The 19,590-nt window shown below is 40.6% G+C and overlaps 3 protein-coding genes across 3 annotated transcripts; 2 read left to right on the top strand and 1 right to left on the bottom strand.

Moving 5' to 3' along the window:
• The first annotated feature begins 718 nt into the window (after positions 1 to 718).
• Positions 719 to 3,494, top strand: LOC122404256 (succinyl-CoA:3-ketoacid coenzyme A transferase 1, mitochondrial). Its single transcript, XM_043408195.1, has 7 exons — positions 719 to 872; positions 1,278 to 1,658; positions 1,733 to 2,158; positions 2,239 to 2,347; positions 2,420 to 2,636; positions 2,705 to 2,916; positions 2,999 to 3,494. Exons 1-7 carry the CDS (start codon positions 783 to 785, stop codon positions 3,187 to 3,189), a joined length of 1,626 nt encoding a protein of 541 aa, XP_043264130.1. The 5' UTR covers positions 719 to 782; the 3' UTR covers positions 3,190 to 3,494.
• A 5-nt stretch (positions 3,495 to 3,499) lies between these two features.
• Positions 3,500 to 6,283, bottom strand: LOC122404248 (ATP-binding cassette sub-family G member 5). Its single transcript, XM_043408182.1, has 6 exons — positions 6,167 to 6,283; positions 5,850 to 6,099; positions 5,072 to 5,647; positions 4,729 to 4,951; positions 4,253 to 4,467; positions 3,500 to 4,167 (listed from the first exon to the last, which is right to left on the bottom strand). The coding sequence occupies exons 2-6, from the start codon at positions 6,043 to 6,045 to the stop codon at positions 3,500 to 3,502; spliced, it is 1,878 nt and encodes a 625-aa protein (XP_043264117.1). The 5' UTR covers positions 6,046 to 6,099; positions 6,167 to 6,283.
• Positions 6,284 to 7,044: 761 nt separating this feature from the next.
• LOC122399549 (ATP-binding cassette sub-family G member 8) lies at positions 7,045 to 19,210 on the top strand. The gene is made up of 7 exons (XM_043400308.1): positions 7,045 to 7,224; positions 15,084 to 15,208; positions 15,485 to 15,981; positions 16,495 to 16,777; positions 16,919 to 17,424; positions 17,657 to 18,123; positions 18,192 to 19,210. Exons 2-7 carry the CDS (start codon positions 15,096 to 15,098, stop codon positions 18,786 to 18,788), a joined length of 2,463 nt encoding a protein of 820 aa, XP_043256243.1. The 5' UTR covers positions 7,045 to 7,224; positions 15,084 to 15,095; the 3' UTR covers positions 18,789 to 19,210.
• The last annotated feature ends 380 nt before the right edge of the window (positions 19,211 to 19,590 follow it).

Below are 19,590 nucleotides of genomic sequence, written 5' to 3'. Positions count from 1 at the left end.
GATTCACAGGTATTGGTCGAAAACGGTGACGAAGATCGGTGACAGCCAATCAGCGGACTGCAGCAAGAGTGGGGATGTAAACTCGCTGTGCCTTCTTCTTGTAGAAGGACGATACTTGGAGTTAAGATGAGCAAACACTTTGTTCCTCTCGAAATATTCATTCCTTTTAATTGCAAACATCTTTTTAGCAAATTAGTGTAAGTGTCTCAAACATCGGTGCGACTATTAGGATGAACACCTTATATAAATTGTATTTTAAATTTTTTTCCTCACGCCTCAATTATCTGATAAGTCATAGTCTCTTAGTCTCTATAAAACCGGTTAATCGAGATTGCATTGTATAGCAATGCTTAATTCTGTTGACTAGAATAAGAACGCTATTCCAGAACATCGTAAAATTAAATATTTTGGACAAGCACTGGACTGTTAAATTAACCATTTATTTTATTTATAATCTACGCAATATTATTCAGGTACATCATCAAACGTTTCAGAGCTCAAAGAAGCGAATACAAGATTAACGTGTTTCTGTTTTTTGTGGCAATAGTATTTGATTCTTAATTACGAAACTTGAGATTGTTGTGATTGCTTTAATTAAAAATGTTTTATCATGCCATATATTATAGCCAATAAAATGCAGCTAACTTTTGAAAAATTAAAGCTGAGAACCTGTTATCTACATTTGTAAACGTGTAGATATAGTCATTGCTCTCGAGATCGTGGAGTAGGTTAACCTATATGAATATTTTGTACAGCTTGTTGAGTGAATTTAAGGAAAAGTCATGGCCTTTGCCATAAATAGGGCTAGCTGTATGCTTTTCCGTCTGAACACGGGTTCAAGCAATAGTTATAAACACCTCAAACTTTCAAGGGTACGTAACATTTATGGTATTGAAAAGTTCTAAATAACAGATACCTAACCTAAGCATGTAACTTTACATTTATCAGTATAATGTCAAATATAAAAAAAGACAGGAGTTCGTCGTTCAATAGCTTTACTTATGATTTCATGATCAATTTTTTTATTACATTTTAGAATAATGTATTTTTGTAGCAGTTTGTACATTTGTATTACGGTGTCATCATTTGCTTATGAATAATTATCGAAAAAATATATTTAAACAAACACTTTTCGTTGTGTAATTTTAGTAGAAGATTCAATCTTAAAAATAATTCTAAGAGGAATATTTTATAATTTCTTTTTTTGAGCATTTGTTGTATCATTATATTGTACTTTATATGTGGAATATAAACACAATAGAACTATTTTTCAGTAGGTATGTGCAGTTAATTTTTCAATCAAAACTGATATTCCTGAAGTAGAAGAAGAAGTTGAGAAACTATGTCCACCGGTAGGAGAAGGAAAAATATTCAAAAATGTAGACGAAGTAGTATCAGATATACCAAACGGTGCTAGACTCTTGGTTGGTGGATTTGGACTTTGTGGAATTCCAGAAAACTTAATAGCAGCCATACTGAAAAGAGGTTCAAAAGATTTAACTGTTGTCTCAAATAATGCAGGTGTTGAAGACTTTGGATTGGGTTTACTTTTGAAGGAACACAGAATTAAGAGAATGATTGCTTCTTACGTGGGTGAAAATCCTGAATTTGAAAGTCAATATCTTAGCGGTCAATTAGAAGTTGAATTAACACCACAGGTGATTATTAACAGCATTTAGGATTTCAGATTTAAAGTTACGGTGTATATTATAAAAGTATTTTAAATGTCTAGGGTACATTGGCAGAACGTATTCGTGCAGGTGGAGCTGGTATACCAGCCTTTTATACACCTACCGCATATGGAACTTTAATTCAAGATGGTAATGTAGTTGTGAAATACGACAAAAATAAAAATGCAGAAATATCTGGAGATCCAAGATCCGTAGCACAGTTTGATGGTAGAAATTATATTATGGAAACTGCGATCAAAGGAGATTTCGCGCTTGTAAAAGCATGGAAAGCGGACAAAGCTGGAAACTTAATTTTCAAAAAATCGGCTAGAAATTTTAATCCGGTAATGTGCAAAGCGGCTAAAGTAGCTATTGCCGAAGTTGAAGAAATTGTAGAAATTGGTCAGTTGGATCCAGACAATATACATTTGCCTGGTATTTTTGTTGACAGAATTGTTAAAGGTCCGTCGTACGAAAAACGAATAGAGGTTTGTACATATTTGCAATTTGCATAACTATTTTAACGAAAACGATTTGTTATAAGATTTTTTATTTCTTAACAAATTAGAAAGTAATAACAAAAGAATCAATGAAGCCTAAAAAAGTGACACCAGCGAGCAAGGCAAGGGACAGGATCGTGAAGCGCGCTGCTCTTGAATTTGAAGATGGAATGTATGGTAAGACATTGAGAAAATAAAAAATATATTAAAATAACGCATTTCGGGTTTCAATGAACGAATACTTTGCAGCCAATTTGGGAGTCGGTATACCTACCCTTGTGTGCAAGTATATTCCTAAAGACGTGAAAGTAACGTTGCAATCTGAGAATGGTATTCTCGGTCTTGGCCCCTATCCAACCGAATGTGAGATCGATCCAGACTTGATTAACGCTGGAAAGGAGACAGTCACGGTATTACCGGGAGCATCATTCTTCTCTAGCGATGAGAGCTTCGCCATGATTCGAGGGTACATATTAAAATAAACCTTAAATAATTTTTGTAATTAAAAATTACTGTTCAGTTTGATTCTTTCAGAGGTCACGTGAATATGACTATGCTTGGGGGCATGCAAGTATCGGAAACTGGAGATTTGGCTAACTGGATGATTCCGGGAACTATGGTAAAAGGAATGGGAGGTGCAATGGATCTAATTTCTGCGGCAAGTACGAAAGTAGTGGTCACCATGGAACACAAAGCTCGCGATGGAAGCCCAAAGATCTTGAAAAGTTGTACATTGCCCATTACAGGTAATACAGGATGATTTGCTCGCTTATAATAATACTATCGCCTAAACAGGGACAATTACACATTTTTGATATGTTGTTTCAGGTCAACAATGCGTAGACTTAATAATTACAGACATGGCAGTGTTTGAAGTAGTCGTGGGACAAGGATTAAAGCTTATAGAAATTGCACCCAACGTCGATATTAGTGATGTCGTTAGTTCTACCGGCTGCACATTTACAGTAGCCGACGATCTAAAAGAAATGAGACAGGTGGATGTAAATGATTGTGAATAGAACCAACCGAAGTTCTGCTAAAAATTAAATTTAAACGAGACAGGATTAACATTTTTAATCACTTGCTTCGTTTGGGTATCACGGTTCTCGATTGTAAAATTATACATACGTACGTATATTTAAGAATATCTTGCAATTGCATTTGCTTATTATAAGTGTACTATAAATACAATGCGGCGGCTAGATCTTAATTAAAGAAGTAATATAATTTTGTAATACATACGCTGAAAGAGGAAGAAACAACAAAGTTTTGATAGAATGGGCATCGTTTATATTTTTATCAATGTTGTTCGATCAACAATTATATCGTTTATTCTCTAAATTTGGCCTTCACTCGTGCAGGAAGTGGTAGCAAGTAAAGTACGCTATTAAATATACACAAACCGACAGCAAATGCCAACGAGATCAATAAATTTAAATCGACGTTCAACACTTCGGAAATATTTTCACCTTCGCGCGTGAAACGTTCAATCAAGTAGGTCCTTCCATCTGGGTACCGACAGAGTTCCGGTATTCCAGGACATGTGAAACTTTCGTTGTAATGCAGGTTTAAGAACATAGGCATGTCGATGGCCAGTTGATTCAAAGCCAACGACGCGTATCTCGTTGGCAATGCGGTGGAAACAGCAGCGAGCCAATACGGTAAACCTTTCAAGCTCCTGACGGCTCCAGATGCAATAACAAGAGATACTAATGTCACGTACAGCACCGTTATCGCACCTGTTACTGGTCTACCGACAATCATCAGCACGGCCACGGTAACTTGTTCAGCTGCGACGTAACTGGCCCAAAGAACTCCAGAAGCGTAAGCCCAGGATGACAAGTCTAGCTCCAGGATGGGCGTTAAAATACCGATGGTAATCATGGTCGAGACAAAACTTAATGGTAAACTTAACAACGCGTACGCGGTTAGGAACATTGCACCACCGTAAAGACCCTCCCTTTTCTCTTGATAATATCTAGCACGATAACCTGGAACTGAGTAATTAGCAAGCGTTACATCCTGCTGGGTGTCGTTAATGCGTCGTGCGAACGAAGAGAGCGTCAATTTGCGAGGACTTACAAAGGAGCGCCGTCGATGCTATCCCAGCGACATAGAACAACGTCAATACGTTAAAAACTAAACCTCCGGTTTGTAGAAATATTCTGGACTGCACGGGTGTCGAGTGGGAGTACAAAATGCTCATTAGGGCGACGGAAAATGGCAGTAACAGGAGTCGAGTGGCGAAGTGTCCCAAGCCAGACTTACTAAAGGCGAACGTCGCCGCCATGCCTCTCCTAAAATGTGCATACTGTAATGCTCGTTGAACAAGAATTACATGTACCATGTGCCCACGAGAAGAAGGCACAGCGTGTTTACATCCCCACTCTTGCTGCCATCCGCTGATTGGCTGTCACCGTTTCGACCAATGCCTGTGAGTCAGCGGACTGCATCAGGAGTGGGGATGTAAACACGCCGTGCCTTCTTCTCGTGGACACACGGTACATAGCGATGAGTCCCACCACTACGTGTACACATTCGTTGGAATATACACTCACAAATAAAGGGCGAGAAGAGTAGAGAAGCAACCCGGTTTGATGCCACGACCCAGACCTTTGTGCATGATACCGAGTGGCGTGTCTTTGACATTTGGCGGCACTTGGGGAGCCTCTTTCATGTAAATAACACCCTCAGCTTTGAACTTGTCAACCAGGACGGATATTTGCTGATTAGACTCTAGGAAACGGTCTCTGGATCGGCGATCGACCGTCGATAGACACACTAAAGCGATCGTTTACTTGTAACTTAATCTTTTGACAGTTTTGCTCTTTGTATGGAATAAAGTAAATAACACGGCATTTAATTTTTTTAGGTTACCCTATCTCGTTAGGAGGTACTTACAATAGTACATTAATGGATTCTCAAGTTCCGGACACGGGAATCCGATGTAAGTGAAGTAATCCAGCATGCTTCTGGTCGGCCCCGAATACACCACTGCCCCTAAACACAAAAGAGTCACGCGACTCACGAACGGCAGCACGTCCGATCTCGGAGTCTCCATCGTTAAAACGACAATAGACCCTCTCCTAGTCGCGTAGGACCAAAGCATAGAGACAATTAAATACGTGTTCAAGGGATCAGTGTCCCAGGTTGGCTCGTCCAAAAGAAGCAACGTGGGGTCCTTAGCAAGCTGAACTCCCAGCATCAGCCTCCTGTACTCTGGCTTTGTCAGATCGTTTACAGATCTATTCGCGACTTGAGATAACGCCAGATCGGCCAACGTTTGGCGAACCCTGGCCCCCCTGTTGCTCAGATTGGCAAGCCAGGTGGCGTACGTCAGAGTTTGACGAACAGTCAAACTTGGTAGCAAGTGGCATCTGTGGGCCACGTATCCACCATGACGCCTGAACAACTCTGGCGTCAATATATTATTGTTCAGCGTCACTCTACCCCTTGTCTCTCCTTCCGCCCTTCCGGCTGAAAGATACAACGAATGGTGGAGCGACTATATTACACTGTTGAACAGGAATATGCGAATTTTTGCTTAAAAATTTTGTATGTTAGAATATCATAAAATCGCTTTGGATCCCTATTCTTTGGACAATTCTACATTAATTTACGTTCGTAGGATAAAAATACATGCACAGAGGTGGACGATCCGTATAGATCGCGATCTTACCAATAACATCGAGCAGAGCCCTTTTCCCGGATCCCTTCGAGCCTAAAATTGCCAATACTTCTCCGCCATGAACTCGAGCGGATACGTCCCTCAATACCGCGGTCGGTTCCGATTTGTTCAAGCAACTTCCTTCGATCACCACGGCGGTGGAATGATACACGTTCGATATATCCAACGTACAGTCCGACGGTATCATCTTGAATCTGTTCTCGACTACTGGACCATTCGCGTTACATGCCACTTCACGATCCTTAAAAACAGATCAAGAGAGAGGAACTTAACGATCGATCGAGATCGGTTAGGAACCTTAATCGTACCTAAGGAAAATCGAAGACCAAGAGCCAAGGTTCCCTCGGACAATTTCGAGCGTACTGTGCAGAAAACAGCACAAAGAAAGAACGGCTCGTCGGTGGGATGCCGGTGGTGCACTGTGGCTGTTCCCCGTAACGATGCGTCAGCTGTCGAAAATGCGAGAGCAGAAGTTGCTGGCAAAGCGAACGAAACGATCTACGAGGGAGCACGACGGTTGTAAAAGTGGCCGACCGAACATTGCATGTGAAACGTAGCCATCGGTAACGATACCTGGCTGGGAGTTGGCTTCACGAGGTGAATGTCTCCTCTCGGAAGAGATTGGTGGGAGGTCGAAGTACACGTACCATCGGTACTAGCACACGGGTGTAACTACCGAACTAGAATCCCCACGTAAGTCTCCGAAAATTTCGTCGTCGATCTTCGCCGTTACGTTCGAGCAATATTGCTTCACGGACGAAAATAGACGTTTCGAGAGGAAGAATTGCTTCGTACGGAGCGTCCATCATGGCGGAACTGATTAGAGCAATGACGGAGTTTCGAGTCCGTTCCTGAGAAATGAACTTGGATTTCGATTGGAAGAAGGAAACGAGAGTGAAACACCGTTGGTGGATTATCTCCGGGACCGGAGGTAGAGTACGTCGGAGCTGACAGTGGACGAAGGTGGGGCGTGGGGCCCGAGTTCTCGGCGGGTGCGTCACTGCGAACTTGAAAGACCAAATGGGAAGGAAGGGGGAGAGCCGAGAAGGGGGTCCGGCGGAGACTCGGAAGGCACGTCTGTCAGAAGTCAGCGTTTAGAAAAGGCTCCCTGGCGAGGCAAGCGTCGGACATACCGATGCTATTGCGGTATCGCGATCGCGAATCGAGTGATGCGTTCGCGGGTAACGATTCCTGAGGTGACAAACCGTGTCATTTACGGCTTCGGTATCGACTGACAGAGCCCGCGAGAGGATCCGCCGGGGGAGGAAGAGGAGAAGACGGGGGAAGAGGAGATTCGCCGGAATGGAGAAGCAGCATCACCTTGACTCGACCAGGCTCAGTTGAAAGCTCATCCTGAATACCGGCGGTGAGTCATTGTCACGAAGATTCGATTCGCGATCCACGAGCGGACCGCACTTTCTTCAAACTTTGCCTACGGGTGTACCTTACACGTGAGAATTTGTTTTTCACGCGAGCGGCCGCGCGGCCCTCCATTTCCATTGTTTCATCGCGGAGACGATTAACGCGATAGCAAGACGCGTCGTGCCGTTTCTTTCGATTTCACGAAAGGAAGGAACTCGGCCGAAACGGCGTACGCAAAAACAGCGAGCCACGGAGGAGAAATACGTTCACGCATACGCGATTGAATTTTTGCGCGCGTTTTCCTCTCTGGTAGCCAGCGCGTTCCTGTTCGCGCGAAGAAAATGCAGAAAAGTGCGAAACGGTTAATACCGGCGGCGCGCACGGTTTTAATTTCCGCGGCAGTCACGGTTCAACGATTAGTAGAACCTGATTTTGCATAATGAGAAATGTTTACCGGCACGGTGAAAGCAACAGGTGATTAGGAACGGGTGTATTTATTTTCGACGGCCTTCGTCCGGCGAACTTCTCGAGATGGATTATTTTCCTTTGCGTAACTACGATTTCCAAGTCCTTCCGCGAGGAATGGAACGAGGCGTGTGTAATATCCCGTGGCATTCTCGTACGCGGTGCTTTTAATTTCGCTGTCGATACTTTCACCGCCGCGGACTGGATGATAAAAGCGTAATGGCACCGAAGATCGAGTAGATCGAACGGGGTTACGGATACGTCTGAATTCGATCGGACGTGGAACGAGCGTGGGAATAAAATTCGAGACGCGACGTGGACGACGTTTGCAAACGGGAGACTTCGACGAGCGCGCAAGGGATGCGCCTACGCGACTTTACACGTGCCACGGACGCCACTACGAACGATTTGCAATGATAATCAACCCTTTTCTCGTCGCAGGCACGCGTACCTTCGTGGAATATTTAAAAAAACTGGCATCACTGACCTCGGTGTACGCCTTCGTGTATCGCACTTTGCGATATCACGCACGTTTCAGTGGCGGAACAAGCGCGGACGAGGAAGCGATCCAGGAAGAGATATCAATGCTACCGTGATCAGGACTAATTTGCGAAATCTTAATTCGTCGTGCGTTAATTGAATTTAAAATACAGTGAGTAATCTCAATATTTGGACTTATCGAATACATTATTGATGAAATGATGTCTAATGTTAACGTTATTTTAATATTCGGATATACGGCACTTTGTATTAATATCATATTTTTATATCAATGTATAAGGTACTAAATAGCAGAGTAATATCCCCTGAACTTTTATCAACTTCCGGAGAACACAATATTTTTATTCGTCGAGAGGTTCGCAATATTGCTTATTATTTGTTTGCATAAATGTCTGACCTAACCATCCATCGTTTGTCGCTATAGCAGTCCCATATTTGAACGAAATGTAAAATTATGTCGGAGTTGACCGAGTTTACTCTACGCGTTGATCTCAGGTACCTCGTACAAGCTTTTTGATGGACTTTCCATCTTTTCTAGATGTCTGTTGTACGCGGATCGTGAATGCACGTGGTATCCAGGCCAGTAGCTTTATTAAGATACATTGTCACGTGTGTACGATTGAGAGCCGAGCGTAGAAATCGGTGCGTGGGACAGTCTCACAGCCGCCGGAAGAGATTTCGAAACCGGAGTACATATCGTTGTCCTCTAAATCAGTGGTTCTTAACTTCTGGCCCACGAATTCCAAGATTCTGGACAGATACCTGTATCATAATATCATAATATTGAGAAAAAACAATTAAGTTTAAAAAATAATTTCAAGTTATAATTTTGAAAGGCGTTTTTCAACATCTTTGGTCAAAATTATAAATTATCTATTTTCGTTGCGTGCTAGAATTTAAATTGAAAATGATTTTCAATATTTATATAACTAATATCTAAGTTCATGAGCTTCGATAAAAAAAAATAGTTTAAGAACCACTGGTTCATGCGATCTATGGATCCCTGTACCCAAGGGGTCGATAAACGACTGGATCTGTATTTCCCCGTTGATGTTAGAAGAATGAAATTCTGTTCCCCGAGCCACGGTTACCGCGCTAATTTGTTAAGCAACTTTAATGGGAAAACACACGTGAATTCGCGGACTGACCTCGTAGCACAGAACTATCACTTTTCGAGCACGGCCGTCTAAACTTTAACGAGACGAAAAGTGAATTTGCATAACCACGCAGGCGTGTTGTCGATCGTCTAATGGCTCGTGATGAAAGTTATCGTACCGTGAGCGGACTGTTAACGAAAGATATTAATTAAATATCACTTTTACCGGTCTTCCTGTATGCTCCATCGAGCACAAGACACGTTAACGCTTTTTATAATGTAACGAGGCCTCTTACGATCTTACGACCACGTAACTCGCGCATCATCGAACATTTAACACTCGAATCGAAACATTTCTTATATATTTATCTCTCATTGTTTCATTTTATAGTATTATTACGTATATTTAGGTCCTTGGTGGAACATAATAGCAAGAAAGTTGTTTTAATTAAGTGTAATTTTAATTATTTTATGCTTATTGCTCAGATATTTCGATTGGAAGAAATAATGTGGTTTTCTTCAAAGATGGTTTTGATCTTTTGTATGTTTTTCTCATTTTCGATTATATATTTTTATAAAATAACTTTTTTCTGCTTTGTATATTGAGAGAGGGGTGTAAATACCACACTGTGCGTTGGTGGGTCTCGTTGGAATCAGGAATTCGTTTTCTTTCATTCATATTATCTCTCATTTTCCCAGAACACCAAGATTTCTATAGTATTGCTTATGTATCTCATGGCCAATCACATACCATTAACGTCTTTAAAATATCAATTACGTGTTAGTCGGTGAGGCTGATTTATGTATGGAATAATTCTTATCTTCGAATCTATCTATATTTTCTTTTTAGTATTAGTTAGTTTTCTGGTATAATCGTTTTCATAAATATATAGATTGTTTCGTAATACAGTGGTGTACAGGGGACATACAAGTAATAAAAAAATGTATAGATACATAATCTCTCGCTCAAAGAACATTTGATGAACTGCTCTAGGTGATTTTTGTATGTAAAAAGAAATTATTTGAGTTTCAGACAGAATAGATTAATACTGTTGAAATCTACAGTTTTTTAATTGTAATCGAGATATGAACAGATTTTCTGAAACGTTTTCTTGTCAAGTACACTTTGATTTTAATAATCTTTTGTAGGACGATAAAATACACATTTCTAATGGTATAAAATATTGGCTGACTAATTAATTAAAGTTGCCTGATCATGTTCTATAAATATATTGTATAAGCATTCTGATATGCAAGTACGGGAAAGCTTTATCAATGTTCGAGCAGAGAATGCGTAACGAGACGTCTTTTTTTAATGCTCACGACCAGAAGATGTCTAATTGGGACGGAAGGTAGAAAAGGGGGTCTGGATAATGGTGAGAGTCTCTGTAACTTGAAATCGTTTCGTACCCAAGTTGATATAACTATTGCAGGAACGGGATATGCAAATGAACAGTTAACTCGAATAGTTATAGGATAGTTATTGAGCGCTGAAAAAAAAACCGTTGCGTTGCGTATGTAAATTAAGGGGACATTACAGTCGACGATCGTGGCTCGAAAAATTATACATTTAGGATCGCTGGTGGAAACGGTGATTACATTTAGCAGCTGATAATAGAAACGACGACCCGCAGACGCGTGCTAGATGCTGGTATTGTTCGACAGACCTCGTTTCAATGGCAAGAGAGCGCTATGCCAAGAAAACAAAAGTGGGAACAGTTGAATTCCAACCGTTGATTCCGGTTCTACCGAACAGCTTTGATACGTACTGAGTTGGCCATTAATGTCGGAATTTTCATTACGAAACAGCACTAAATTCTTTTTAAACGCGCTCCCTGCCAAGCTGCTTTTGACTAATTGTAAGTGCCATTTCCACGCTATGCGTATCGATAACGGTACACGTTATAAGGTTTGATAAATCTACAAAACTTGCCTATTTCTTTCTGAATGCGTATCGAAGATTTATTTCTTTATTTTTTTATCTCTTTGTGAGAGACAGGAATTCGGGAATCCTGGAACCTGGAAAGAGAAAAAGGCCCTGGGGAGTATAATCATTAATACGGAGCAGCTGGATCGCTATAAGGGGCGACGATTAGTGCAAATAACGTAGAATCTTGGCTAGTCTTTGAAGCGATGACCGAGCATACCGTTACTCCATGACGGGTAAAAATATCAGCTGATGGTAGACGGGTGGCTAACAGTTTCACAAATACGTACAATACGTAGTCGACTAATCAACGTCCAGTGCTTATGACGGAGGTGGCACTCATAGCTGCAATAATAAATAGTAGGTTGTTAAAATGTTTCATGTCTCTGTGCAAGAGTATTTCTTACAATTAAACTAATAATTGTAACTTTGGTTTTCGTGGTTCAGTTGTTCGAAATTCGTTTATCAGAACGAATTTGTCGCCATGTTAGTTCGTATAATCGATGTTCTACTGTATGAATTAATGAATAATTACGGTGCTTCAGCGTTCTGTTTGGCTAGTACACGGCTCGTTTAAATGGATCTTTGATCGTTTCAGAGAATCGTCGGTGTTAAATGTCGCGCAAGTACATACCCTTTGCGAAGTACAAAGAAGGTCCACTTTTCTCAAGAACCTGCTTAAAGTATGCTCGGTTTCGCGCAAAGAGTATGCCTGTGAGTCAACAAGTAACGGGAAACTTTGGCTCGATTAAAAAAAAATGCCATCCGACGTGGAGGCATTAGCATGGACCGCCAGACGCGAAAAGAACCGCTCCTCCGCGAACATTTTCTCGCTATACAACTGTAATTCGTTATTAACCCCTCACCTTTAGCTTCAAATGTACCACGGCGGTTAAACCGTTTTTTCCACGAATTCCACTTAGCAATTTAATGGAGCTCACGAACCCTTTCTGTGCAATTTTCCTCGGAATAACGTTTTTAAATACCAGTAAAATATTTTATTTCTTAAGTTCTTCGCGTTCTCATATCAGGTACTTCGTAGTATTTTGCGCTAACAAAATTTATTTCGTGTCCTCAGATGTAGAAATGCTATATTGAAAGTATTGTGTAGTATTGAGAGTACCCTGCAATTTTAATGGGAGATTCTAGAGGCCAAAATAGAACGAAAATCAAGAATACCAATTTGTTGATCGAGGCTTCGTTAAAAAGTTATTAACGCTTAAAGTTCCAATCGTACTGAATTTTTTTCTAGGAAGTGGGTAGGATTTCGGGGGTATGTCTATTCATCAAAAATGCTTGTAATTGACCCCTGTAAATAAATATAATTTATTTAGTATGATTTGAAATTTTTTAATTTCGTCTAAAAATTTCTATACCTACTCAATTTTTTTTCTAGAAAATGGGTAGGATTTCAGGGGTATGTCCATTCATCAAAAATGCTTGTAATTGACCCCTGTAACTAAATATAATTTATTTAGTATGATTTGAATTTTTTTAATTTCGTCGAAAAATTTCAGTACCTACTCGATTTTTTTTCTCGAAAATGGGTAAGATTTCAAGGGTAGGTCTATTCACCAAAAATTACTGTAATTGGTCCCCGTAACCGAAAATAATTTTTCCAGAACGATTTGAAATTTTTTTTTTTCGTCGATAAAATTAGGCACCATCCACCCGTCGATTTTTCTTAGAAATTTGTTTTTCATTTTTAGTAAATTTGGTTGGCGCTGTACAGAAAAGTTGTTTAATACTTTCTTGTGGGTATCCATGAACTCTAGTTCTCCTCTAAATTTCAATGAAATATATTCACTATTGTAGGAGTTATGGTTGTTTGAAAACTGGACCATTTGTTATGGGGTTTTTCTCATATTGCGGAGTCAAGGAATAACTTTTCGAATATTTTTGGAATCCCCACATATTCTACACCAGAATACGCGTTGTTTGCATTTTTAAACATTAGAATCGTCCAATCCGTTCAGCAGTTATGATGTTTCAAAGATTCACATGAAATCTCAGGGAAGCATTAGATTAGATATGCGGCGAGGAATTTTTTATCTCGAAAATGTGTAGGATTTCGGGGGTATGTGTAATGACCAAAAATGATTGCAATCGACCCCTGCAGCTAAAAATATTTTTTTTAGAACGATTTGAAAAATTTTTATATGTTTATTTTTTTTTGTATTCACTTTAAAAATGTATTAGGAGTCGAGTGTTGAGAATTGATCGGTTCAATAATTATAATTTGTATTCTGAATTCTCATATAAGCGACAGACTGTGCGCCGGTACGAATCTTCTAAGAATTCAAGCATCGCATTTCAGCCGAAATAAAAGTGAACGCTGCAAAACACGACGTTGAGTCAGCTTGATAGCCTCGCCAGAAGCGTGAAGGGTTAATTTCCCGAAGTGAACGACTGCGATACGACTCGTACGATCGTCGTGGCTTGATGCAGCGTTTGGAATAGATGCTGCGTGTGCGTTCGCGAGCCCGTCGCGAGTATCACCGTTAAACGGAATGTCGTGGTCCCTCGTGTCCATCTACAATGAGCATAATAATGCGCATACTTGAGTCTGTGCACACTTACCGGACAGTCAGCATCCGCATGAAGAAACTCGTAAAATCCGCTTTTGGTTTCCCTTCGACCGGTCGTTTTGCTTCGCGTCTATTCGCAAACGTTCCGTTTCACCTCGCTTCAACGTCCGCCAACGTTCCTCTAACAAATAACACGGACGCGCTGAAACTTAAAGCAAATTTTGCATTAGAGATTCGCGTAGAATCTTCAACAACCCAAACGATGTGAATTTCGATGCAACCAAGCTGTGTGAATTTTTTCAAACGCGATCAAACATTCAAGTTATTTGGATAATCAAATACTTAACTTGTTTTGGTTCAAATTTCAAGTACTCGAATATTTCATTCTGATAATAACTGCGTGTAAGTTCTTATAGCTCCTATTAAAGCGTCTGCTTTGTGCAACAGCAGTTTTTAATTGGCTTCATTCTCTGTTTGTATTTACTATGAATTTTTACATCCATTCTTTCGAATATTTCGAAAGTATTCGCGCGAAAGAAACTCGCTCGAGTTTGTGCATCTGAATTGCAGATCTTAACAAGTTCTCAAATCCTGTGAAAAAGTAAAGCGATTAGCGATCGGATATTGGATATCGGGCTTGCGCAACTGCAACATAACTCGCTCCGTAGCTACAATAATTTATTACAACCGGCCGTCTAACTATGTCATGGTAAATGCGCGATATTATCCAGTAATCTGTTTTATCGAATAACAACTTTGTAAAACTGTATCGATAGTGTAAACTGCTATTAAACGACCGCGTTGAAGCTTACACCGAGGAATTCGCTATCTGCCTCATCGATTCGTGATCGGTGGAGGCTTACAAATCCGTTTTGGACCGGTATTCCAGACAGATATTTTCCTTTCACGCTGCTCGGCCACTAAGGTAAATGTACCAATAAGTGGCCAGAACAAATAACGTCTACGTGGCCATTGATGCTAATACTAATTGTTATTAAGCGTATATGTATGGTAGGAACAATATTTTAACTAATTTATATTATATTATAGACAAATACTTTTTCTAAAGCATTTAATTAAAACATTGTTTGCTATGATTTTGTTATGATTTAGCCAAGGAGGAAGTACTCGTTAATTTTTATTATTAATTACTACTCACCTTATATACGTCAATGATGCAATGAAATAATACAATTCAGATTCAGGGTAAGATGGATTCAGAATCGGGTGTTTGGTTGCACAGACGTTCCACCATCCGAGGGTTAATGCATCTTATTCAAATCTGACCGACGTTAATCTGTAAACACGGTGTAATGATTATATATTAGACTCGTGGAACTGTTCAGGTACCGCAAACCATGGGTTCAGAAGCGTGGGAGCTGGAACGACGTTACTCGGTACCGGGAGCTCTGGACACCAGGGGATTGGAGCCGCCAGCCAGCGAAGACTTGCACGCATGGTCTATTTATAGGTGATCCCTTATTTCTTACCGAATAAGAAAATATCAATCTTATAGGATCCTGCCTTTTAAAGTAACACTTTGAATTTGGCTGTACAGAGTCATGCTACAATTTGAAACAAAGATTTTTCAATGAATACACCGCTGTGAATCAGCTGCTGACTGTTAAGAACAATTTTCACTAGAACTAGTTTATAAATAAGTGAATTTTTAGTGAAGCAGATATTAGGATAAGTTACTAAAGATATAGATCAGGCATTCTTCCTCTTCTAACCGAGTCGCTTTCAGGCAAAACTTGAATTCCGACTTCACGGATTCGGCGCTGGGATCAGCGGAGAAATCGCCCCTTCCTTATGGAAATTTTCAGCTACGGGACTCGACGGTGCAGAGCATCTTGAGGCACCCTAGATATGGGCCGAAGAGTCCACTGGCCAGCAACTCCTACACCTATTTGAAGTTTGGCCTGCCTAGAGTTCTGCCTCCCAGCGCGAGGAACCGCGATGGCTCCAGCGGGTACGATTCCAGCGAAGAAGGCCGTCGTATGTCTCACGCTGGTACCTCTGCCCATGGTACCTCCGCGATGCGCTCCGCCAGAAGCGACCCCGACTTCAGACACGTCCACGCTGTACCTAGGGAACACGCGCACTCCCAGTTAACGGTTTCCAGAGACAATCCGCGTTTGAGAAGCGCGAGCGAGGCCAATCTCCTTCAGGGCGGTATCAGAAACAACCGGAGGCACAGCATAGCGCCCATTGATCCTGGATACGGGGTTCATGAACCTAGAGGTACTTTTCCGCATTCCTGATCTGTCCATAACAAATAGATAAGAAGATTGAGTTCCACGTTAACCCTGAAATGCGTCGTTCATTAGAGGCGCGAATAGCAACGTAATGTTATTGCATTTTATTGCTTGCTTTATTAGCTTCCTTTTATAGACTTTGGTCTCGTTAATTAAGATTCTTTTTAACACCTGCGGTATAAACAGTCATCCTAACAGAACGTATTTTCAACGTTACAGATATGTTTCTCGCTGGTTGAAACATTTGAATGACTAAACATCCTTTTTTTTACTTAGTTGACGTAGAACATACAGGGTGTTTCTCCATCCCTGAAAAAATTTTAATGAGAGATATTGGAGGCCAAAATAAGACGAAAATCAAGAATACCAATTTGTTGATCGAGGCCTCGTTAAAAAGTTATTAACGTTTAAAGTTCCCCCTGTAGAACTGCAATAGTTTGCACTTTGCACTCAAAGTTTGTTGGAAACTTTGTCATTTGTACATAAAATAAATTTGCAGGACACGGTATTCTGGGCCCGGAAAGCTACGCTTTGCCACTGAGACCCATGCCGTGTCTTCAGCATCCCCATTTGCAGCTACGCGGGGTGGAAGCCTCCGGGTCCGATGGATTGCCCCTTCTTCGAGGAATCACTCTTGAAGCTGGAGCCACCGAGGTTCTTGCTATCATGGCAACCACGGAAAAGGAGGGGAAGCAAATCGTGGAAACTATCGCCGGCAGGAAACGCATCAAGCGAGGTGACATTTTGCTCAACGGGAGATCTGTGTCCTCGCGCTCTTTGAGGTATAATCCACATGTTATCTATACGTATGTATATAGCGATGGGATTTGAAATGCTTCAATTGATGCTTTCTTTTTTACATATATACCTCTGTTAATAATCTTGTGACTCACTGTATATACGAATTTTCTTTATATATTTAGGTCACGCGTTGCATATTTGTCAACGGAGAGCGGACTAAGTCCTGGTTTAACTGCCCAACAAACCCTCAGTTTCTATATGTTGCTACGTGGAGGCCCAAACACTTCCAAGCTGGAGGCTGATGCGTTTCTGCAGGAACTTGGCCTGGAAGCTACTAAACATTGTTTGGTGAATTCATTGACAACTTCGGAGGCTAGACGATTGGCTTTGGCCTGCCGTCTGTTGCAAGATTCCCACATTCTTGCGTTGGACAGGCCTACGCATGGCCTGGATATTTTCGATGCTTTCTTTTTGGTGGAGTATCTGAGGCAGTGGGCCAGCCGAGGTCAGAGACTCGTCGTTCTAACGCTGCATCCACCGACCTATGAGATCCTGACGATGGTCTCTAGGGTTGCGCTTACTTCCGGGGGCAGGATCATGTACTCTGGTCCCAGGAGGGATATGTTGCCATATTTTGCACTCGCAGAATTTCCTTGTCCTCCTTTCAAGAACCCTTCCGATTATTATCGTATGTATTACCATGTCATTATTTTTTTAAATTTTATTATCTGCTCTAGTACACTCAGCAGTGTATCACAGTGACATTTACTGAAAGTAAAGTATAAAGTTCTTTAAATCTATGATATTAGAATATTGGTTGAAAACGATTGCTATCATCTTATCATCTTACATTGATACACATAATATTCATACATTAGAACTTTACATATAGAAGTTTCTAAGAGAATGTTTTCTTTCAGTCGACTTAGTGACCCTGGACGATCTATCGGCAGAAGCAATGTTAGAATCTTCGCAGAGGATAGATCATTTAGCCGAATTAGCGAGAACAAGGTTACCAGGGCTGTGCGATCCTGGACCGCCTAGTGCACTTCCACCGACAATTTCTAGCCCTAATATATTCGTACAGATCTACGCGTTGCTCTTAAGAACGCTGATCTACAGCCAACTTTGGACATTAACGAGACTTCTCCGGAAGATCGTTGTCTCGGCGTCGCTCAGCATTTTACTTGGTGCAATATTCTGGGACGTCGCTGGGGATTCTAATTTATATCTGAGAGATAGAGTAGGTTTCCATTACACCAGTCTGGGTATTTTCTTTTGGCCCCTGTGCATGATAGCAATTTGCGAAGTGGCCGACTGCAGACCAAACGTGGAGAGAGATATCAAAGACGGCTTGTACGGACGATTTATTTACATTTTAATGGAGGTAAATTTAGAAACCATTATGCAGCCGGAGGAGTCCTTGTTCAGTACCAATTTTCCTCTTACTTTCAGCTCATTTGTGGAGTATTGTCTTGGTGCATAGTTTACCTGATCTATTTGGCTCCAAGTTATGCAATGTCAGGCCTCCACCTTGTGCCAGATGAGACTCTGACATCCCTTTGGAGCTATCTTGGCATCGGCTTGCTATACTTAATACTACAACACTTAATTTGTATACTGTTTGCTCATACTTGTAAGTGGACGTACTTGGCTTCTCTGTTCTCTGGGATTGTAATCGGGGAAATGACATTGGCTGGTGGTGTCTCACTGCATTTGGAAAACTTACCAAGCTGGTATCAAAAGATCAGTCCAATGCAGTGGTCTCTATCTTTATTACTGCCTCCGCTTCATCAGTCTGAAGTCATGAGCAAATTGACCAACTGCAAGCCAAAACAAATTCAGAGGCAAGACATTATTGTTCAAGCTGCTTGTGAACCACCCGATGGTGCTCTGGCACTGTACGAAATTGCTCTGGATAAGTTTAACGTACGAGGAGAATTATGGTTGGGAATAGGAATAGCCATTGTCAGTGTATTGATCGTGTTAGTATTCTTGTGCATTAGATATACTACTCCTAAAAGACTCAGAAGTGCACCAAACAAGCCATAAAGTGCAGCAATGTGGTTAATCGAAAAAATACAACTGTATTTAATCTACTGGAGTTTAATACAATGTCACAGTTTTTTAGAAATAATTAAAAGACTAACAAAGTATCCCCTCGGCGTTGCAATTGTATAAGTACAATAATAAGTATTATTTAATAGAAATCCACTCATTTGCTTCGCTATAAAGCATATACTTTAATACCGTGTCATGCTCATTGATTTTTTCTCAATTGTCTATGTTGTTGCGACTTTCTAAAGTGATCAGCTTTAGAGACTTGCAAAGTAGACTTATGCAACATAGTCCCAAAACTCAATGAGCCGTTATATTGCAGCCTTTTTCGGATGCTTTAACAAAAAAATGCAATACCATAATCCGTATTTGTAATGCTATAATAAAATCAATGGAAAATGTTTTTACAAAATAAAAAGAAGACCTACATTCACTTTTATCGTTCGCTATTTGTATTTCAACCTTGAGCGAAAATAAATGGTACCTTATCGAAGGTCATCGTTACAATTATATTCAATAATCGGTCTTCGTTATTTTCTGTGTACGTTCCGTTTAAAAAGTTTTCGCATCAACGTTAAAAATCATCGATAAACGCGTTTCACAATGTAGCTACTCGGTCGGTGAAGTTACGAGACCTTGTTCGTAAGCATAAGCTCCATCTACAACGTCAAAAATATCGGTTGATATATTTTCGAACTTCGATTGACAAGTTTAATATTTTATTAGTTTAAACTAGGTAACACGGAGTATAATGTATTCATTAATAATTTTGCACGTTTTTGAAGATCAATAATGT

The sequence above is a fragment of the Colletes gigas genome, unplaced genomic scaffold (assembly GCF_013123115.1).
Source record: "Colletes gigas isolate AHSC1104 unplaced genomic scaffold, ASM1312311v1 Colletes_gigas_Sc00002, whole genome shotgun sequence".
Taxonomy (NCBI): Eukaryota; Metazoa; Arthropoda; class Insecta; order Hymenoptera; family Colletidae; genus Colletes; species Colletes gigas.
This window is presented reverse-complemented; position numbering and strand designations above follow the sequence as displayed.